Genomic DNA, 24,771 nt, shown 5'->3' on the forward strand with positions numbered 1-24,771 from the left:
AAATTAAACTTAGGTCTTTTCCAATAATTGTAAAGTATGCTGTCATCCTTACAATTGCACTACAGAGGCGCTACTTGGATGCCCTCATTGTCATCTCTCATCTAGAAATACAAGAAGTGCAAGAGTTAGTCAGAAATGATAGAAAAGAGATGCGAGAGATGCCAAGGAATAGAAGTGAGAATATGAAAGAATATGAAATAATAGGACTGGAAAGAAGAGTGACTCTGTTTATATCAAAGTGAATAATGGTGTGAATTGGTTGCCATCATTGAATAAATGGGATTTTTTTTGGGAATATCTAAGAGAAATAGGAGTTACTGCAATAGATAGATGTTGGTGAGGTCACACTTTGGTGAAGAGACATAGGTGTATCTTCATAGTGGGATGTGGGCTGTGCTATCAAGGCCAGGAGAATAGTTACTCTCTGTATTGTTGTGCTGCTCAAGAATCTATCTCCTCTCATTGCATGTCCCTACTCTTTTCTTTCATTCAACAATGAACCAAAGATGAACCAGACAAACAATGACAGTGACACTACAATCGAAATAAATCTCCTTGAAAATTGATCCCGTCAAACCAAGCTCAATATTCAAATTATGTGAGAAAATCTCTCACAAATAGTAACTTTTGCATCCACTTTACAACATTGTGGCATAAACTCCAACAAATGACATCATCACTACTTACATCCTACTCTCTATCACCCACCAGACATCCTGCTCCTGACAAAAACCAAAATTGCAGCTTCATCAACCCCTAATGCCGAAATAAGCTGCTTGTGTCTTTGTGTGATCTGACATTGTCTGCCAGGGAGTGCTAACTTTAGAATCCCCCTGCTTTTGACCTTCTCTGGCTCAAGGTTTCCTTGTTGTACATTCATCTGCTGTATTTACTTCTCCACAAATTCTGAAACCCACTCTGAACTTTTAACTTTCCTATCCATGAGGCTTGATCGAAACATTCCAGCTACCCCAATAGTGAAGTCATCTTCCTTGATCGTAATGTCTACATCTCCAACTGATTCTCCTTTTCCAACATCAGTGATCAAGCTGGATGTGATATACAAGTTTTTGCTGAGCTAACACAAATTGTACATCTACCTACTCTAATTCCTGATAATTCTCTCCATTTCTGCCGGACTAGTTGGATGAGTGGTTAGCGTATCCACTCTCCAGGCAAATGGCTTTTTTAAATAACGAAACCTGTAGGGCGATCATCATTAAAAGAAACACACGTATAAGCCACAGTGAAAATTATTTAATTGTAAATATTTCATCCTAAGTATCTTAAGATATCATCAGTACAGTATTTAAACAAAAATTAGGAATAACATACAGTTAGGGCGCATGATTACAATAGAATCTCATGAAGACGTGCATAACGTGCTAAAGTAGTACAAAAAAAAAAAAAAAAAAAAAAAAAAAAAAAAAAAAAAAACGTTAATTATTTAACACAGTTTTGTATGATTATTTCCCATACTTTAGGAATAGTAAGAACGTCGTTGCAGTTTAGGTTTGGTCTGTGTAGTAGGGCTTCAGAACTTTCTTTGTATAAACGTTCATGTTTAAATAAAGATCTATGTAAAAGTTTAGCCTTTTCCCAATGGATCCTATGGTTTGGATTTTCAATTCCGTGTTGAGAGAGGCCAGATTTCTGCGGTTTAAGAAGACGAATGTGGTCTTGATGTTCCGAGATGCGTTTCTGAACAGACCTACCTGTCTGTCCAAAGTAAGATAATTTGCATGAGCATGGAATCTCATAAACACCAAGTAACATCAAAGGTGAGAGTTTGTCCTTAGGAGAAGGTAACAAGTTGTAAATTTGGTTGATAGGTTTGTAAGTAGTGGCAAAATTGTATTTCTTCATAATTTTAGAAAGACGTTCTGAGATGCCTTTAACGTAAGGTATGGGAAGCCTATGCACTTCTTCCTGTCTGGTTTGATGTATGCAGAAGTGACTGATGATTTTTTGGGTTGTTTTGGGATTATATCCATTTAGGATGGCTGTATTTTTGATAACTTCTAATTCCTAGTTTAAAGATTCTTCAGAGGAGCAGAATTTGTGTGCTCTGGAAACTAGTGATTTAATAATGCCAGATTTCTGAGATGGATGATGAGCAGAAGAATTGTGAATGTAGCGACCTGAGAATGTAGGCTTGCGAAAGGCGGAAGTGGCGATGGAACCGTCTTCTTTTCTTTTGATGTGTAAATCCAAAAAAGAGATACCCTGTGGAGATTCTTTTTCTAACGTAAAGTTGATGCGATGATGAAGAAGGTTAATTTTATCTAGAAACAGTTGTAATTCAGGTTTGGGATGATTCCATACTGCAAATACGTCATCGACATATCTTAGCCAAATTTTTGGTTTGGGTTCAAAAGTGAATATTTTTTCCTCAAGGTGTTCTAGAAACAAATTTGCTAGGTTTGGTGATAAAGGAGATCCCATTGCTGTTCCTTCCTCTTGCTTGTAAATTTGACCTTTCCAAGTGAAGTAACCTGATGCAATAACAAACTTGAACAATTCAACTATATCAGACAGAAATTTTTGAGTAAGTAATTCTATTGTTTCTTTATGGGGAATGTTAGTGAAGAGGGAGACAATGTCGAAGCTGATTAACAAGTCAGTTTTTGATAGTTGAATGTCTTTAATTTTTGTGTGAAACTCAGTAGAATTTTTGATTGAAGAGACTGAGTGGCCTATGTGAGGGCAGAGAAGGTTAGATAAGAATCTTGATAACTTGTACGTTGGACAGCCGATACAGTCTACGACAGGTCTAAGTGGAACATTAGTTTTGTGTAGCTTAGGTAAGCCATAAATTCTAGGAGGTCTTGTATGGTATGTCTTACGAATCGTCAACTCAGAAAATTAAATAAGCTACTTAATGAAACTTCTTCCTTAGATGAAGAAACTATCAAAAAACTTGAGACATACCATGCAAGACCTAAACCGCAACGACGTTCTTACTATTCCTAAAGTATGGGAAATTATCATACAAAACTGTGTTAAATAATTAACGTTTTTTTTTTTTTTTTTTTTTTTTTTTTTGTACTACTTCGGCACGTTATGCACGTTTTCATGAGATTCTATTGTAATCATGCGCCCTAACTGTATGTTATTCCTAATTTTTGTTTAAATGCTGTACTGATGATGTCCTAAGATACTTAGGATGAAATATTTACAATTAAATAATTTTCACTGTGGTTTATACGTGTGTTTCTTTTAAGACAAATGGCTGTTGGTTCAAATCCCGCCTTGGCATGGATGTTTGTGTTTTTCTGTGATAATAGTAGTGGTGGTGGTGGCCAGTAGGCAGCATTGGTGTAGATGATGATGGTAGTTGTGATTCGCGGTAGTTGGTTGATTGAGTGGTGGAGTGGGTGCCCTCCTTTGATGTCTTTGGACTCCTTGGAGGTGTCATGCAATAATAATAATAATAATTTCCCCAGTACCCTTCATTCTTTTTTAACTAGTTCTTCTGGATACACTCTAAGATATCACTCTCCTGTTGAAAACTCAAGATCACAATCTTGTGCAAGTTTCTACTCACACAAAATTCCTTCTCTTCAACCACATCTGACCTTGTACCCTGTGGCACTATAAAGGTATCAAGTAAGATAATCTCCAGAACTACTACTCTTCCTTTCCATCCAAAGTTGGATAATTGCTTGCACTCTTCTGACCCAAACACTTACACTGAGCAGATCATACAAATTATCCTGACTGGCATGAAGACATTCATCCACATTTCTACCCAAAATTCTCACCCACTTTACAAACCTTGAAGAGAAGACTTTTTAGTGTCCATATTATTTACTTCAACTGCTTTCACGGGATGTATGAAAGCATTTGAAGTAAATAATATCGACACTAAAAAAGTCTTCTCATTGTCATAGCATCTCCCCAGTTGTACTCAGACATTGTACTCCAGAGCTAGCACCTGTCTTCTGTCATTTTCAATCTCTATACTTTGCTTATACTTATTATTATTATTCAGGACTCCATGGAGTTAAAAGACTCATGGTGGGAGGTTCTTCCTAAGAAACACTAAGTCTATCAAGACTCATTCAGGGGAGGTCACCCCTCCTAAGAAACAAAGTATTATCATACCACTCCTTAAACTCATTGATCATTCTCACTCTCACCACTCCATCAGATAATGCATTCCATGGTTCAGCCACCCTCCATGCAAAGAAACCACTCCTCACCCTCTTGCTCACAGTTTCCTTTCGTAACTTCCAGGGATGGCCTCATGTCATCACTCCTTCCTGCTATTTAACCAAGCGAAAGAACTCCCCAGTGTCAACCCCGTAACCACCTCTCAAACAGTTTAAAAGTCTCAATCATATCAGCTCTCCTTCTATCCACCAAACTCTGCAGTCCTCATTCCCTCAGTCTATCCTCATAACTATCATTGTACAGTCCTGAAACCATCTTTGTTATCTGCCTTTGTATCCTTTCCACAGTTAATTTATCCCCTTCAAATCCTGGGGACCAAATCTCAGAACAATAGTCCAAGTGTGGTCTGATCAGTCTTATACAACAGAATGATGACCCTTTTATCTCTGCAGGTCAGTGTCCTTCTCATTATTGCAGCAATCCTCTGTGTTACCTTCACCACCTTTGCAATATGTCCCCTAAATTTCAGGTTTCTATCAATCATCAACCCTAGATCTCTTGTCTCCCCTACTTCCTTCAGTAGAACTCCTTCCATAGGTATGCAGTTTCCCAAACCTCAAGACCTTACATTTTGCTACATTAAACCTACACCCTATTCATTTGCCCATTTATCTAGCTTATTCAAATCCTCTTGCAGGTCTGCTGCATCTGCACTATTACTAATAATCCTTCCCAGCTTCGCATCATCTGCAAACAACTGAATTTCCCCTTGCAATCCACTGACAATGATACTGATATAAAAGTTAAACAATATAGGTCCCAGTACTGAGCCCTGTGGGACACCACTTGTAACTCTCTGCTTCCTTGAAACTATCCCACCATACACAACTGTCTGATACCTATTGGACAGCCAATCCTGAATCAAATTGACCAATCTGACATCCAGACCCATGTGCTTTAACTTAAATATCAGCTTATCATGTGGCACCATGTCAAATATCTTCGCTAAGTCTAAGAAAATGGCAGTATATGCCTTTCCCTCATCTAATACTCTTGTAACTTTATCATAAAAGTCTAGCATATTGCTAAAACAAGAGCGACCCTTCACAAATCCATGTTGTGAAGTCCTCATCTGCTCAGTACTGTATACGGTCCTTCACTACTTTCTCCAAGATCTTACTAACTTCTGATGACACACAAACTGGCCTATAATTAGACACTTCCAGTCTGCTACTGCCCTTATGCAATGGCACTATCTTGCCTTCCTTCCATTCCATGGACACCTTTCCCGCAGCAAGACTTTCATTGGAAAGCCAGGTCAAAGGCACTCTCAGTTCCCTAGCACATTCTCTCAAAATTCATGGTGAAATACTATCCAGTCCCACAGCTTTACTGAGATCCAGAGTACTCAGTATTTGAAACACGCTCTCCTCCTGTACCTCTAAACCTTGAACCTGCCCAATCGCTCTAACATTAAAACTGACTTCTCCAAGATGAAATACTCCAATAAAGTGTTCATTGAACAATTCCACTATGTCCTCTGTATCAGTCACTCTATTCCCATTTTTATCCCACAATATCATTCTTCCACAGTCATTTCTCCTTCTACTGGCCACATGTCTAAAAAATTCCCTAGGATTTTCTTTGGATCTCAGGGCCAATCTCCTCTGATATTCCAGTTTCGTCTTCCTTACCATACTAGTCACTCTTTCGGCCTATGTCTTATTCTTCATGCATCTATTCTTTCATAATTTCCCACACACTAATGATATCCCAGCCTTCCAATTCCTCCCTCCATGAAACTTCCCCAAGTTAACGTCTTAGACTATTATAATCACCTGCCAATAATTCCACATATGTTCCCCTTCTCTTTGATACTCTTGCATGTCTATTCCTTTTCTAAATCAAAACCATATGGTCACTCTCTCCAACTGGTGGGAGAGATGTCATCTCAGTTATTATCAATTCTTCTGATGCTATAACCAAATCCAAAACTCTTGAACCTTTTGTTCCCTCTATTACATGTTGCCTAAGACATTTTTCCCTCAAGAATTCTAGAAATTCCATTCCCATATTGCTACATGCATCTTCCTCTCCCCAGTTGATACTATGGTAGTTATAATCTCCCATAACAATCAATCTTCTTGCACTTTCCAAACTCAACTGTCTAAACATTTCCTGGTCCCCACCCTCTGTGCTCCTGGGTCTGTAGCAACACCCCACTAAATATCCTGTCCTGCCCACCTCTATCTCACACCATATGCTTTCAAAATCATTAGTGCCACTGCCTTCTAAAGTCTCCACTCTTAGAGGACATAGGTCATCACTGATCATAAACCATATCCACCATCATGCTTTCCCTTCCTATCCTGCTGAAAAATGCTGTATCCAGAGACTTCTATTCCTGTTATTATATCCTCTTCTGTCAACTACGTCTCAGTGATCCCAATAACTTTTGGACAGGCTGATGCTATCTGAGCCATCAATTCCTCTTCCTTATTCCGGATACTTCTGGCATTAGTATAAAACATATAAACATTAAACTTAATAACACATTATTTTGGAAAGGGTTGAGGGGATAGTAATTGGTCACCAGGCAGATGGCAGGCTTTTATCTCCAGTTTGTTTTTGGAATATGCTGGATGTATACTTGCTTCACTGTGTTGGGATAATTATTATTGAATGACTTAATGCCATTGTTTCTATACCCAGCATTATCACCTCTAGACTGCACTGGACTTGCCAATGTCGTCCCCCTTCTCCCAAGTACCCATTCCCACAAGAGGCCACCCCTGCTACCATCCTCCCTGGGACACACTGACTTGTTCAGAACAGGAATCTTTCTCCAGATGCCTACGTCCTTCCTCATTCAAATGTAAGCGGTCTCTCGCATACAATTCCTCTCTGTGCTCAAACGCACTACAAGCATCCACATATTCCAGTCCTCTCTTGTCACACATTCTAGCTATTAAGTCATTCAATAATAATTCAATAATAATTATCCCAACACAGTGAAGCAAGCATACATCCAGCATATTCCAAAAACAAACGAGATAAAAGCCTGCCATCTGCCTAGTGACCAATTACTATCCCCTCAACCCTTTCCAAAATAATGGAGAAAGTTATCAACAGTCAACTTCACCACCACCTAGACACTCACCAGTTAATTAGTGACCACCAGAATGGATTCCATTAGTCTAATTCCACAGCTGATCTTTTAGCCTACATCACCCATTGCGGGACACCCATGGAAAGGTACAGAGAAATATATGCTGTCACTTTTGATATTTCCAAGGTTTTGATTTGTGTTTGGCATTAAGGCCTACTTAGCAAACTGCCTTGCTTCCGTCTATGTGCCGTCTTCTGTAATTGAATAGCCAGCTCTTGCTCTGGTTGTTCACTTGATGGATGGCACTCCGAGCTTTACCATCAATGCAGCAGTGCCTAAGGGCTCTGTTCTGTCACCTACTCTTTTTCCTCCTATACATAATGACCTATTCTCTATCACCGCTAATCATATCCACAGTTTTGTTGATGATAGTATCCTCCATTCACCGTGATCTTTTGCCAAAGTATGTAGTTGACAAGCTTCAAGATCACCTGCAACCAGTGCCCTAAATGCTGATCTCTGTAGATCCTTCAATTGGAGCAAGGGTAATACAATCACTTCAGTGACACAAAAATGCAGTACTGCCTTTTCTCTCACAAAAGGGATTGTCCCCAGTAATACACAGGTGATCAGATAGGACCCAATAGATCTCTCTCTCTCCCTCCTTGGACTGACATTTACCTCCAGCATCTCTTGGCATAAACACATCATGTCAATAACTTCTCAGCTTCTAAAAAAACTAGGTATTCTTTTTTGCATAAGATGCTATTTTACACTGCTAATCCACTACTCCTTCTTTCCTTTCTGATTTACACTTATGCATACACCCACACTTCACTATGCAGGTATTCAAAACATAGGAATACGAATAGGTTGGTTAGTCCTAATTCCAGTGTTCTATGTCTGTATATTTCATGTGTTCTTTTGGCTGATTTGCCTGTTTTGAGGGACAGTTTCTGGGAGAAACTCAGGAAACCCTCCATATGAGACCAGCTAACTCACCATTTGATTGCAAACACCTGATAAAAATTCATCATATTATAGTCAGAATTTGAACCTGGGTCGGTCTTTCCAACCAAAGGACTTGTCTAAACCAACTGAGCTATAGAGGCTCTAACCCAGCTAATAAAATCTACCCATCCTTAGAATAAATACTACTCATGCATTTGGAGTAGTACACCTAAAACTTCTCTAAAAATTTGTGATCCTGTCTGTAGGAGAGCAATTTGGCTCATAGATGACCAATCCCTCACAGACTTTATTATTATTATTATAGTTCGCCCACCGATTTGAGGTCTCTCGACACTTCTGCGCATCTCAGAAAAAGAAGAATCCATTCCGATAATAGGGTAATCAGTCCGTATAGTGGGATGAGTTGCTTATTATTACCGGTCGGAAAATTAACTTCTCTTTTATGATTATTGTAGTTAACTATGTTGCTTGTATAACAGTTGGAAAATTTTACCTATAAAGCACGTGATTTCGCGTGTTGGCGACCAATTCGGACGTCCTTCATTTTTTTCTCCCCTTCAGCATGAATCGACTATTCTTGGAAAGACGCGAAGCAGGGACCTGGAAACGGTGGGCGAACTATATTATTATTATTAGGTGACACTTCCAAGGAGTCCAAAGACTCATCGAGGGAGGGCAACTGCTCTACAACTCTCCGTCTCCACCCACTACAGCAAACCATCATCATCTACACCATTGTTATCCATTAGATATTGATGTCAAATTTGCTTGTATATCTGAGAAATTGACAACATCTATTTACAGGAAACCCACTCACACCAATAGATATTATCTGCCTCAAAAACTTGGCATTATTGCAGAATTAGAGCCACCAATCTCTAATTCTGCAGTAAATTGGATTTTTGGGTGTTGACTGTTGAGATAGCCTAGGAAATTCTTTAATGACTCAGGTCCATGATTCCAGATTAGGAAGATGTCATCTATGTATGTTTCCCACAATCTATGTCAAAAGATTCCAAATATAAATTTGCTAGTATAGGCAATAAAGGATTGCCCATGGCTAAACCAAAGTTACTGTTTGTGCTCTGTTAAAAGATAAATTATCAAAAAAGTAAAGTCTTTATTAACCCATTTTGTTAATTCTGGTTATTTCCATTATATATATATATATTATGATTCAGGTCTCCACGGAGTCAAAAGACTCATTGCAGAGGCCCTTCCTAGAAAACACAAAGTTTATCATACCACTCATTGAACTCATTGACCATTCGTGCTCTCACCACTCTATCAAGCAATGTATTCCACGGTTCAACCACCCTCCATGCAAAGAAACCACTCCTCGCCTTCTTGCTCACAGCTTTTTCTTTCATAACTTCCAGGAATAGTCCCTTGTTCTCGCTCCTTCTCCCTGTTCCACCCAGCAAAAGAACTACCCAATGTCAACTCTGTAACTACCTCTCAACAGTTTAAAAGTCTCAATCATATCATCTCTCCATCTTCTATCTACAAAAAGCAGTCCACATTCCCTCAGCTGATCTTCATAACTAACATTGTACAGTCCTGAAACCATCTTTGTTATCTGCCTCTGTACCCTTTCCACAGTTAATTTTTCCCCTTCAAATCCTGTTGACCAAATTTGAAAACAATAGTTCAAGTGTGGTCTGATCAGGCATTATACAATGGAATGACAACTCTTTTATCTCTGCAGGGCAGCGTGCTTCTTAGTATTCCAGGAATCCTATGAGTTACCTTCACCACTTTTGCAATATGCTCCCTGAATTTCAGTTTTTCTATCAATCATCAACCCCAGATTTCTTGTCTCCCCTACTTCCTCCAGTACAGCTCCTCCAATCGAGTATGCAACCTCCCATCGATGGATCCCAAACTTCAAGACTTTACATCTTGCTGCATTAAACCTACACCCCCATTCACATACCCATCTGTCCAGTTTATTCAAATCCTCTTGCAGGGCCTGCCATATCTACACCACTATTACTAATAACCCTTCCTAGCTTCACATCATCTGCAAACAACTGAATATCCCCCCTGCAATCCACTGACAATGTCTTTGATATAATGGTTAAACAATACAAAATAATACAATATAAACTTGGATTTGGTCATCTCATCAGGGGATGTAATTATAAATGAGGTGTCAAATCATCCACCAATTGGTGAGAGTGGCCATGAGGTGATTACTTGGGTGGTTGCCAGCAGTGCGAGGACCCCTGTGAGAAAAGGGTGTATGTGGACCCACAAGGGGGGGGGGTGATTATGAAGAGCTCAGGAGACAGCTTGCGGGTGTAGCGTGGAATGAGGAGTTAGCTGGAAAAGAGATCAATGCAGCTTGGGGGATTTTCAAAAACTCTAGTAGATGCAATGTCTAACTGTATTCCAAGGATGAGAAGTTAAATAAGGTAGGTGTGAGATGGATGAATAAAGAGATTAAGCATGCGATACAGAGAAAAAGGGCATTTTTTTTTCTGTTGCACTCGACTTCCATGCTATTCTGACCACCATTTTGTACTGAGCTGTGATTTGATTGATTGTGTCTCTCCTGTCACATTTCATGATCCTTGTCATTCTTCTTTGACCTCGTGCATCAATGAGCTTGTGCTGCTTCCATCCATAGGACTGAAGTTGGGCTTGAAGTTATCTGGTTATTACACCACTTCTGGTACACCCTAAACACTGTTGTGCATGAAAAACCCAGAAGAGTAGATGTTTGTGAGACACCAGCAATCATACTACCATGCTCGAAGTCACTTAAGTCACTTAGAATTTTATCTATTCAGATGAATCGTACACAAAAATTCATAATAAATAAATAAATAAAAGTTTTTTTTTTTTTTTTCATTTCCATTAGAAACATGTTCAATATTTATATGCAAGTTAAATAAAAGTCTATAAATTTCAATGGCGTGTGTTAATTTTTTTCTCTCTCTTTCTTTTTGTAGATCTTGTCTGAAGTGTGTCAAAAAAACAACTGGGGGGAACCTGTTTTTCAGTTGCACTCCACTTCCAGTATTCCTAATAGCAGCAGTGAAAATGCACAGCTCTTTCTGTATAAGGTAGGTGTCATTAGGAAACACTGCTCTATTCATCATATGCAGTGGTGTTTTGTATACTCTGCTCTATACAAGGTATAGAGCAAAGCCACATAATTCTAAAAAAGAGAAAATTGCTTATTATCAGAAGTATGTATTTAATTCTCTAAGAAGCGATATATATATATATATATATATATATATATATATATATATATATATATATATATATATATAAATAGAAGTGAAGGATTGGTTAGCATATACTCTGCTCTATACAAGGTATAAAGCAAAGCCGTATAATTCTAAAAAAGAGAAAATTGTTTATTATCAGAAGTATGTATTTAATTATTCTAAGAAGCGATATATAGAAGTGAAGGATTGATTAGTATATTTTTCAATATTGCTGATTAAGTTCTTGAATTTTGAAGGTAGTTTTTATATCTTCAATAACTCTAAGTTATAATAATCTGTTGCTCAGGTTTTTGTGCCTAATGGATAGCAACTTCTGTTGTCCAACCTACAGGCTGTGAATTTGGATCTTGCTATAGCATAAATATTTGTGAACACATTTAGATAGTGGCTGATTTTTATTTCCTAATTAAAATGATTGCCTCACTAGCTATGCAGTGTTGAGATACTATAAATTCATAACCTTTCATGGGTGGCATTATCATTGACCAAAAAAAAAAAAAAAAAAAAAAAATCAAACAGTTTATATTATTGTAATGCTTTTGGTAGAATACAATTTTCTTGTTCAGGACAAAATTAAATGCAACCTGAAAGAAATAAAGATAAGTGCCATTGTAGTACAATTGGAAGAAACTACGTTCCGCCTTTTGATTAGAAAAGGCCTAAGTTCAGTTTAATTCTTTGCTGTGATGAGAGGAATCTTTATATGTTTTTTTTTTTTTTTTTTTCAATTGAAGGTGAGTTAGCCAATTTCATACAGAGGTAGCAGAGTTTTTTCTCCCAGTAACTCAGATTTTTCATCTGACATACAGACAATTCTGCCTTGAAAAAATATGCAATTTACAGACAAAAAAATACTAGTGGTTGTAGTGGGAAGTAGATGGCGTTGATGATGGTAGTGGCATTTCACTGTAGTTGTGATGGAGAGTTGTGGAGTAGGTACCTTCCCTCAACGAGTCTTTGGACTCTCTGGAGGTGCCCACACCTCCTAGTTGCCCCCCCCCCCCCCCAGTGGAGGAATAGGTGAAATGGAATGTTCTTTTCAGAATATATTAAAAAACAATAATTAAAGATAATGATATATTTGATTGTTAGTTACTACATTATCAAAAATTATAGAGACAACTACTGTGTTAGAGTAAAACTTTAGTTTAATAAAAACCAAAATGAACACCCAACATTTTGATCTTCATATCAAGGTCATCACCTGGAGCATACACATATATACAAGAAACAAGCTGCACTACAATCTACTTGGTTTACTAAAGTTACTGACCAACCGTTACAACAATTATTGGCCTGTCCTCTGGTGAGGAAAATAAAAAAAACCTTTACTACATCAATGCTAGAGTCCTGTTATTATTACCTATTAGGTTACAAAATTAAATTTGGCTGGAGAGCAACATGTTTATTTATATATATAAAACTATATGATTATACATATAAATTTCAACCAATTGGTATGGAATAGTTTCCAATAAAAGCTGAAAATTGCTTAAAGTCCTAAAGTATGCTGGAGACTAAGTAGTCTGAATATGATCCAAATTCTTGGAATTTTTTATGCCACCATTATTGTTGAGATTAGGGTGGTTAATCAGAATTTCACAGGCTTCGTTAAATTTTCTTTCATACCTGGTTTTTGTATGATGTAATGAGCAGGTACTTTTCCAATCAATTTGGTGTAGGGTGTTGAAAGCATGATCTGAGAGGCCTTCTTCACCAAAATTGTTATGTTTAATGTGTCTTTTGTGTTCATTTTGATGTATAGTAATTGTATGTCCAGGTTCACCAATATAAAGTAAGTTACAGGTGCAGTAGATGCAATAAAGTCTAGGATATGCCAATGGGAGGAGAGGATCCTTAGAGGAGTTGAATATGTTTTTTAATTTTATAGGTGGTTTAAAAGTGGCATTGAGATTATAATGGTGTAGGATTCTATTGATTTTTTCTGATTACCCTTTAACGTATGGGATGGCTATGGTTTTACTATAATCTGTATTCTTTTTTGATGAAGTTTTATGAAGAACTTTATTGATAGTATTTTTGTTATAGCCATTATTTATAAATGTGTTGCTAATAATCTTTAATTCTTGTTTAAGAGCTTGTTGATTAGAGCCAATTGTTATAGCTCTGTTTTTAAGGGTGTTAATGACTCTAAATTTTTGTGATGGGTGGTGATATGAGTTAGCATGTATATATCACCAGTATGTGTCGGTTTGCGGTAAACTGTGAAGGATAGACTGCCTGAAGGAAAGTGTGTGACCAGTGTATCCAGGAACGGGAGCAAATTCTGATTACCAATTTCGATAGCAATTCTATGCTTTCATGTTGTTTGTTCAGGTGGCTAAGGAATGTGTTTAAAGTTTGTCGACTGTGTGGCCAGATAATAAAAACATCGTCAACGTATCTAAGCCACACTGCAGGTTTTAGAGTAAAGATCTTTTACTTCAAAACCTACTCTAAAAGTACTACTTTACTACCTACTTTAAAACCTAATTTAAAGAGTTAAAAGTAAATCTACTCTAAAAACCTACTCTTTTACTCTAAAGATCTATATTATATATATAAACATGGTCGACAAACTTTAAACACATTTCTTAGCCACCTGAACAAACAACATGAATGCATAGAATTTACTATCAAAATTGATAATCAGGACTCGCTCCCATTCCTGGATACACTGGTCACACGTCTTCCCTCAGGCAGTCTATCCTTCACAGTTTACCGCAAACTGACACATATTGGCAATATATACATGCTAACTCATATCACCACCCATCACAAAAATTTGGAGTCATTAGCACTCTTCAAAACAGAGCTATAACAATTTGCTCTATTCAACAAGCTCTTAAACAAGAATTAAAGATTATTAGCAACACATAAATAATTACTATAACAAAAATACTATCAATAAAGTTCTACATAAAACTTCATCAAAAAAGAATATAGATTACAGTAAAACCATAGCCATCACATACATTAAAGGGTTATCAGAAAAAATCAATACATGTTGTTTCACACTCCTGAGTTGTAGATAAGCACTGATCTGCATTTCTGTTAGTTTCTCTTACCATAAATTCCATCAGTTTGAAACGCAGAATACACTGTAGATGGATTTTCCTCATCAAGCGGTAAAAGTAGTTAATCTTCTGTACTGTATTCCGGAACTGGTTTTCATGTTACTTACTAGATCCCATTCGTTTGAAAAGGAAAATTCTTTGTGAAATATCTTCTTCATCAAATAAGGAACTGCTCCATAAATACAATACTCAATTGAAATCATCATCTGAATTATTTGCTACATCTTAGAAAATTCAAACTTCATCAAATGCGGTATTTTACTTTTTGACAGTGGCTCAGGAAACTCATTACTAGAACATGTGGATTTCCCACATATGTTTCTAGTCCATTGGCTTTCATGAGATGCATTCTTCTTATAGAATATAGAAAGATTCATTTTCTATTAGCATTCATTCTCTAATTGCACTATTTGTGAAAAATAGTGCAATTAGAGACAACTGGGATAAAAATGTCACTATCTAATGAAATGCATGTCCCCTTCCACATAAAATATGCTGCATAGACTCAAGCAATACCATTTGTTGTACTGCCAAACACAATATCTAACTAAAAACAGTTATCCTAACATTTGTCCAAATTTTCGATTACATGAAATATGTGTTTTGTTCAATTACATTTGAAATTTTCAGTGTCATTAAGACAGATCACAAATGCTAACTTCACTTAAAATATCATCATCATCATCAAATTCCTGCCATGTACCCTCAAGGGGTGTATAGGATATGACAGTACTACATGAAAAAATTACATCATTACTAACTTCCTATCTACAATTTTCCTCCAAATCCGTCTGTTACTTGTCAAGACTCCAACATTATCAGATCTTATATTTCTATCGTCTAAGGCACTTTGTACCATATCAATCCACCTATATCTTGGTCTTCCTCTGGGTCGTTTTCCTGCCAACCTGGCAGAGAACACTTGTTTTGCTAATCTTTCCTCTCCCATTCTATTTAAGTGACCATACCATCTGAGATTAGCTCTGCTAATGCATTCCTGGATGCTGACAATGTCAAGTTCTTTCCTAATATCCTCATTTTTAATATGATATTGCCATTGATGCCATCTGTTCACGCCTCTAATCTTTCTCAGGACTCTCATATCTGCGGTCTCTAGTCTTTGGTCAAGTGTTTTACTTCTGACCCAGCTCTCAGATCCATAAGTTAAAATTGGTTTGAACACAGTCTTGTATACAGCTAATTTAGTGTTCCGACTAATTTCTCTCTTATTCCATATGAATTTATTCAATTGACTTCCCACGATACCAGCTTTGCTGATTCTGTTGTTTATTTCTATATTTAGTTTACCATCTTCAGTAAAAATTGTGCCTAAGTAGCTGAAATGTTTTACTTGTTCCACAGGTTCTCCATTCACAACACAGTTGACATTTTCAATGATTCTGCCTATTTTTATTGTCTTTGTCTTTTTATTGCTGACCTTCATACCATATCTATTACAACAGCTATTCAATTTAGTCAGAGAATCTTGCAGACTTGTAGCGGATTTATTTAGAAGTATAACATCATCCGCATAAAGCAAAGAGCTGACATTAACATCTCCAATTTTGATATCAGGTTTAATACCACATTCCTTCATAATGTGATCCATATAGACAATGAACAACAGAGGGGGACAATGTACATCCTTGTCTCACACCAGATTTAACATTAAACCATCTTCCTGTACTTCCTTCAATTCTAACTGCTGACTCACAACTCAGATAAAGACTAAGTATTGCTTGATATAATGTCCCATTGACACCATATAACTGCAGCGTATTGAATAGCTTCTCTCTTGGCACCTTGTCATATGCCTTTTCCAAATCGACAAAACTTAAATACAGATCTTTGTTATATTCCCATGCTTTCTCGACTATTTGTCGTAAAGTGAAGATCTGATCTTAACAGCCTCTATTTGGCCTGAATCCAGCTTGTTCTTCACCAAGCTTTTCTTCCACAATTCTTCTCAACCGTTTCTCAAATATACTTGCATAGATCTTGCCAGAAACACTCAGTAGTGAAATACCTCTGTAATTCTCACATTCAGTTTTATTTCCCTTTTTATATATGGGTACTATGAGAGCTCTACTCCAATCATCGGGAATTCGTCCCTCTGTCCAGGCTTTCTGAACTATGCAGTGCAGCCACTGTAAGACTCTTATACCACCATACTTCAGCATTTCTAGTCGAATATCATCTACTTCTGCTGCCTTTCCACATTTCAAGCCTTTGATGGCTTTTTCTAATTCAAGTATGGATATGTATTCCTGACTGCATGCCTGGTCAGTGTTTTTTATCACTGTGCTGTCATCACTGCTTGTTTCATTTAGCAGTTTTTCAAAGTAATTACTCCATACTTCAAGGATATCTTTTTCTCCTGTTTTCATTTCACCTTTATCATCTCTAATTCCTTTTACAGCACTCTTTCCTCCATTCCTAAGCTTCTTCAACAACCTCCAGAATATTTTGCCACCTTCTTGATATTTATTTTCTATATTCTTGCCAAAGTCCTCCCATGACTTTTGTTTAGCTAGTTTTACACACTGTTTAGCTTTCTTACATTTTTATTATTATTATTACTATTATTACGGGCAACTCCAGGGAGTCATTAGACTCATCGAGGGAGGCCCCAAATCATATTCATCACAACTATCTGACAATCATACAGTATCTATCATACCTCGCCTTAAACTCATTCACTGTCACAGCATCCACTACAGACTCAGGGAGCGCATTCCACTCATTCACTACTCTAAAAGTAAAGAACCCAGCTCTAACACCTTTACTAACCACACTTTTGCCCAGTTTCCATGGATGTCCCCTAGTCCTTTCACAACCAGCCCTGTTCTCAAAAATATCTTCTGAATTAATTTTATAGAAACCCTTCAGTAATTTGAATGTCTCAATCATATCTCCCCTCCTCCGCCTATCAACCAATTTTTGCAACCCACAAATCCTCAACCTGTTCTCATACGGTTCATTCCACAGACCTGCTATCATCTTGGTCACTCGCCTCTGGATCGTCTCCACATTCTCCCCATCAAGAAGAAACCTAGGTGACCAAATCTGAGCACAGTAGTCTAGATGGGGTCTTATCAAGGCTCGATAGAGAGGAACAATAACCTGCTTGTCTCTGCCTGTCAACGTATTCTTCAGCAACCAAGTGATTTGATGAGCTGTTTTGGTCACTTTTGCAACGTGTCCCCTAAATTTCAATTCCCTATCCACCAACACTCCTAAATCTCGTGCCTCATCAATTTCCTGGAGCAGGGTTCCACCAATGCAGTAAACTGCCTCCAATCTTTTCACCCCAAAATGCATAACCTTACATTTTGCCACATTAAACTGACATCCATTCTCCTTAGCCCAGACCTCCAATCTATCCAAATCATCCTGCAAAATTTTGACGTCATCTGCATTCACTATTGCCCTACCCAACTTCGCATCATCCGCAAACAAATGAACTGTTCCTCTCAGATCATTTCCTATATCATTTATGAACAAATTAAACAGCATTCGTCCAAGAACAGATCCTTGTGGCACACCACTAGTCACAGGCCGTCTTGTGGACTCTACTCCCGAGTAAACCACTCTCTGATATCTCTCCGTCAACCACCCTCCTATCCATCTCACCAACCCTATGTCCATTCCCATATGCTGCAATTTACTGATTAGAATTCCATGTGGAATCCTGTCAAAGGCCTTGGCAAGGTCCAGTAGAATCACCGTAAACCCATTACCCTTATCCAGTTCAGCCGTCACTGTGTTATAATACGTGAGCAAGTTACTGAGGCATGACCTACCCTTCACAAAACCATGCTGTCCCCGATACAGTATCCCATTTTCTTCAATCCAATCTTGTATTTTCCTTTTGACTATTTTCTCTAAGACCTTTACAATGATTCCTGATATGCTAATCGGTCGGTAATTTACAACAGCAGTCTTGGAACCACCTTTATGCAGTGGAACTATTTTCCCCTCTTTCCACCCGCTCGGGACTAACCCAGACCCGAGACTCAAATTAAACAAAATGGTCAAGGGTACTGACAATTCTTTAGCTGCTTCTCGTACAACACGAGCTGGTATACCATCCAATCCCACAGATGTATTCACATTGAGGTTATGCAATAGACTACTCACCTCCACTTCATTAACCACAATTCCCGTATAATCTACTGGTTTATTCGTTTCTGCAATGTCACCACCTTGATGATATACTTTTGCAAAGTGCTCACTCAGTAACTCAACTATCTCAACTGATTCAATTACCTCCCTACCATCAGCATTCTTTAAAATCAATCTGCCATGTACATTTTTCCTTTTACTTGCTACATATCTAAAAAACTGTTTAGGATTCTCTTTAGCCTGCATGGCCAATGTTCTTTCATAATCCTTTTTTGCTTTTCTTACCACACTCGTCACCCTTCTTGCCTGCGCTTTATACCGTTCATGTGCCTGCCGGTCACCCTTCTCCTTAAATTCCCTCCATAGTTGTTTCTTTTTTTGCAACTCAAGCTTAATGGTGTTATTCATCCATTTAACTCCTACTTGATTTATTATTCGGACTCTAGGTATACAGTCAGCCATTGCTTCATACAAGCACTTCTTAACTACCTCCCATGCACTATCAACTTCTAGTCCTTGCAGTTGTACATGCCATGGCACTGAACCAATCAAACTCCTAAGCTTGTCATACTTTCCCGCCCGATAATTCCACATGTACCCTGTCTTAATTGAAAATTCTACACCTTTAGCCACCTCCCAAATTAAGACCCTATGATCACTCTCACCGATTGGTGGCAATGTGGTCATATTTGTTACAGCCAAATCCTCAGATGTAATTACTAGGTCAAGCACTCTCTGACCCCTAGTATTTTCCATTACATGCTGTCGCAGATAGTTATCCCTTAATAACCGCATAAAATCCAGTTCCTTCCTCCCATGTGTCCTCTCCTCACTCCAATCAATGCGACCATAGTTGAAATCTCCCATAATAATCACCCTCTTTCCACCCATTTCTTCTATTTGCTTGTGCATACTGTCACCACCATCTTTTCCATCACCTGGTCTATAGCAGCACCCAATTGTATATTTAGTTCTGCTAGCCACAATCTCACACCAAATGGCCTCAAATGTGCTCTTTTCTCTATCCTGCAATTCAACTTCTATTCTCTTTGGCTGGAGCTCATCAGCTATCATCAACAATACTCCTCCCCCCATTTTATTCTCTCTGTCATTCCTGAACACACTATACCCATCACATTCAATCCCACTAGTTATATCATCTACAGTCAGCCATGTTTCACTAATACCTATAACCTGTGGTCTGGAAGTGCCAACCATGGCCAAAAACTCTTCCTTCTTGTTCCTAATACTCCTAGTATTAGTGTACATGAATTTAAGACCCCCATTAGCCCCAACCCTACCTTGATGCCTTATATTAACTATCCCACTCTGATTTGTTGTCCTTATTTGCTCTGGCATATTATATTCATTCTTACATTCAACTGCCTCCATAAGGACTGTATCTCTACCCCCCCCCCCCCCCCCCCTAACAAATCTAGTTTCCCTGAATTTGCACATCCACTATATTCAGCAACACTTTCTCAAGTCTTCTTACACCGTAACCATTCAAATGCAAGCCATCCATCTTATATAGATCCTTTCGCCCATCAAACTCACTCCACACATCCACAAATTCCACACCACTCGTCATACATAACCCACGCATAAAGTCATTTGCAATTATAGCCCTCCTTTTAAACATTTCACTGTCATACCGTGGCAAAAGACTAATCATTCTAACTCTCTCACTCTTTTCTTTTGCTACCTCAAACAATTCATTCAGGTCTTCTATCATTTCCATTTTATCTCCTTTCAAATCATTCGTACCTGCCACAACAATCATTTCTTTCACCCTTTCCTTTTGCTCTCTAATAGACGCAGTTACGTCCTTTATGGTCGCACCAGGTTGGTACGATTTTGTCAAATCCTCTACTAACACACCTCGTACTAACGAGTCTCCATACAGCACTCTATCCTTCATTTTGTTCATGTTCACATTCATACGTCTATTTTTCCTGTCATACCTTTTATTATTGGTTGGTTCATTCAGTGTACTTTTGTTCATGCACTCTAGCTGCTGTTTTGCTCTTTCTATCGCACTATTCAACAACGCGATCTCACTCAATGTATCTATCTCATCTTTTTTGTTCTCTGAGAAACCATTTATACTATCATTCACACTTTCTACATTCACACTCTCACAATTTTCATGTACAACTTTGCCGTTTCTTGTCATATCCCTATTTCCTTCATTTTGAAGGTTGACAAAAATATCACACTCACGATCCGAAATACGCTTCAATTCCGCATTCTCCCTACATTTTCTACACACATTCAATCCTTTATCATCATCTAACCACACTCCGACCGCACTCCGCAAAGCGTACATTTCACAGCTAGTACACTGACTCATTTCTTTTATGCTACCGTTCTTTGATAACAATGGCGAACCTTCATTACTGGCCGCCATTTTCCTACGCACAGGTGCCATATTTATCCGTAACGTGTTTTGTCAAATTAAACGTTATAACACACCAAAAATAGACGCACTAAAATACGCAAGGCAAATAAAACAAAACTACACAATATTAAGTAATTTGTATCGATAACTGAAAATGATACTTATCTTATCCGGAGCTTGCACGAACACTACTCATTACGAATTCATCTAGCGGCGACTTCCGACATAGATTATGTTATAAAACACTTTAGTACACTAACCACGTTAATAAAGCTCTAATAATATACCAAAATTAAACACTTAAGTCCATTAAATTGAATCCAAAACACCAATAAATCAGCAAAAAATACAAATCTCTCAGGAGAGCTCTCCGATAGCACGACCGTTCACCAGCTAGCCTCGACACCAGGTCCAAAAGCATTTGTCTCTGTATTCTGTAAGAGTAAAAGCTGACTTATTTGCCAGGAACTTTTGATATGCTTTCTTCTTTTCCTTCACTGCCTCTTTAACTTCCTGTGTCCACCAGGGAGTTCTGATTTTTTTATCCTTGCACACAACCTCACCACATGCCTCTCTGGCAGAATCAATCAATGTTTCCTTCAGAGTTTACCACTGAATCTCTAAGGTTTGATTCCTGTTCTCAAACTCTTTCATTTTCTTTTCAATAATATTTCTGTATTATTTCTGTATGTCTACAGTTCACATCTGAGAGCTGCTCAACTTTTATTCGCTTTAAAACTTTCTTACATGTTATTCTTTTCAATATGAAATTCAATTTTATCCTGCTCAAGACTAAATACTGATCTCTTCCAATTTCAAATCCTCTGTACACTCTGGTGTCCTGCACCAGGGAGAAAACATCACTATCAACAATAACATAGTCAATGAGACTTTTCTTATTCCTAGCCTCTTCTTTCCATGTGAATTTGTGCACATTTTTATGTTGGAACATGGTGTTAGTAATAACCAGTCCATGTCCTGAGCAGAAATCCAACAGATATCTGCCATTATTATTAGCTTTGCTCTTTTCTCCAAATTTTCCCAAAATATTTTTGTATGTCTCACAATCATTTCCTACTCTACTATTTAGATCCCCAACAAGGACCAACTTTTCCTTTTTCATTGTGTCAGTTGCTTTTTCTAAAGCCTCAAAAAATTCCTCCACTTCTACCTTAGTAGAACCTTCTGTGGGACCATAGGCACAAATAAGTCTCATTGTCCAGTTCCCCATTCTCATATTTCCCACTTTACTCTACTTGAGACTGACTGCCATTCAAGAAGATTAGCCTCGTATTTTGTGTTGAATACTATGGCTACTCCTTCTTTTCCTTGATTGTCATTGCCTGAATATAACATTTTGTATTTATTGCTCAGAAAAATCTCACCAGTTTTGGTCTTTTTTGTTTCAGTCACCCCTATTATTTCGATCTGGTACTTATCTAATTCCTCAGCTAGCTCCATTTCTTTGCCATTCAGGCTTCTTACGTTGATAGTACCAATCTTTAACTCTGGTGATGTTGAGTTGGGGTTTGTTTTCAGATTTGTTCCAGTAGCTGACTTTTCGCTGTTCGCCCTGGTTCCCTGGCGAAAACAACGGGGGCCTTGTTTAACCGGGCGACGCCCCAGCCGGCATGAAATTTTGTCATGTTGTACCATCATTTTTTATTTTGGTTTAACCAATAAGAATACAATTTGGTCGGCGAAATCCCAAATTGCCAGCCCATCCTCGTTCGTTCAGTATCAAAGTAGATACCCAACAGGGTGCACCACGAGAAGGTGAGGATTGGACATTAGGTCAGAAGCCCTGGTCGGTTCTCCGCATTCCTTTAAAGGCTATGTGGAGGTCTCCTCTCAGTTATACAGCTTTGACCCTTAAGCACTTAAAATATATGCTGTATAAACTTTGTGTGTATAAACTTTAAAGATACCAAGAAATTATATACTTGGTTTAATCCTTTATTCAAGTGTAAGCAAACAAAGTTTGCTTATGCTTTGTGCCTGAAGTATTTTCAGGACTGGGGCAACTCGTGGTAAAGGTGGTATGACTTCAGATCATTTGCCTTAGTATCCCATAATGCAAAGCACATCTCCTTGCAGATATGTATAATGCTATGCATTATGGGAAGGGTCACTACCCAGACCGATTTCACTGTTTAAGTGTGGGGGTTACTTCTCCAAAAAACTCGTGCGATCACTCAGCTCACCCAACAGTGAGCAACCTGAGTGATCATTTAACTCAGCAGTGACTCTGCTCAGGGACAGGCTCCCCTACCACCAAGCAGAATGCTCATATTCCAGGAAAAGCATCAGCCAAGAAAGCCCTAATACAGGCCACCCCCAACGGATCATCCAAATCCCTGGATGCTTAAAAGCTCCCTAAGGCAAAAACCTTAAAGGAGCAAAAACTCTGCTCCCTTGGAATCAAACCACCAACTGGTTTCCCTGTATTATGTGTGAGGTTACCTCTCCAAAACCTCATGATCCCCCAGATCATCCAACAATGAGTGACTCAAAGGATCTTTTAACTCAGCATTGTTCCACTCAGCAACAGGCTCACCCGATCACTGAGAAGAACTCTCAGCATTGATTCTACCCAGTGGCAGGCCCTACCCACCACTGAGCAGAGCTGCTCATATCTCATCTGAGGGGTAACAGCAACAACTAAGCCTCAGTTAAAACTTCATTGGCTACAGCATCGGTTCCCAACGAGTGGTACGCGTACCCTTTTGGGGTATGCGCACGCATTTGTACTTTTTTGTGGAGTAATTTTCCTTTCCCAACTCATTACCTCATTTCCATTATGTTATATTAAGATAGGCAGTGAACAAAAGTGTCACTATTTAAAAACAGCTATTTTAAAAACAAGTGGTAGAATTTATAGAAATGAGTTTAAAAGGGGTACACAAGTGGGAAAAGGTTGGGAACCACTCAGCTACAGCATTGCCATCCATTACCCTGGGCAGAAACTCTGCTTCCCCAGAATCAAAAGGTGTTACACCTTATTATTATGATACTCTGGATTAGAGATAGTTAGTTGTTGAAAGTTTTTCCACTTGGTTATTACTATAAATTAAAGATACCAAGAAATTATATACTTGGTTCAATCCATTTATTCAGGTGTGAGCAAACAAAGTTTCCGCCTAAAGTATTTTCAGGGCTGGGGCAACTCGTGGTAAAGGTGGTATTTAATTCACATCACTTGCCTTAGTATCCCATAATGCAAAGCACATCTCCTTGCAGACATGTACAGGTGTATAATGCTATGCATTATGGGAAGGATCACTATCCAGACTGGTTTCGACTTTTATCGAGATCCCATCAGTATGAGCCAGACCCAGACCAAGTGGGAGCCAGACAAGTAATCTGAAGTCATACCATCTTTACTACGAGTTGCTCCAGTCCTGAAAATACTTCAGGCACAAACTTTGTTTGCTTTCACTTGAATAAAGGATTAAACCATGTATATAATTTCTTGGTATCTTTAATTTATAGTATAACCAAGTGAAAAAACTTTCAACAACTAACAATCTCTAATCTAGAGTATTATAATAATAAGGTGTGACATGTTTTGGAAACTCATATATAAAAATATGACTTCTGCATTACTTCAACATTGGTATCACCTCTGGGTCTGATTCCCAGTGATGTGCTTTTGTGCAGAAGGGGCAGTGCTTTCCCTTAGAAATGAGTAGCTCTGCTTCGTGGGTAGGGTTTTGCCTGTCTCTGAGT

At 38.2% G+C, this 24,771-nt stretch overlaps 1 protein-coding gene across 1 annotated transcript in view; it reads left to right on the top strand.

Annotated features, from left to right (window-relative positions):
- The window catches only part of LOC150108187 (APOBEC1 complementation factor-like), a 340,004-nt gene that overhangs the window by 212,399 nt on the left and 102,834 nt on the right, over positions 1-24,771 (top strand). The window contains exon 6 of the mRNA XM_090390425.1: positions 11,155-11,268. Coding sequence (XP_090246551.1) covers positions 11,155-11,268 — 114 coding nt within the window. The remainder of the gene's footprint in view (positions 1-11,154; positions 11,269-24,771) is intronic.

This window comes from Typopeltis vanoorti, chromosome 3 (assembly GCF_054136105.1).
Source record: "Typopeltis vanoorti isolate ZY-2024b chromosome 3, IOZ_Tvanoo_1.0, whole genome shotgun sequence".
NCBI lineage: Eukaryota > Metazoa > Arthropoda > Arachnida > Uropygi > Thelyphonidae > Typopeltis > Typopeltis vanoorti.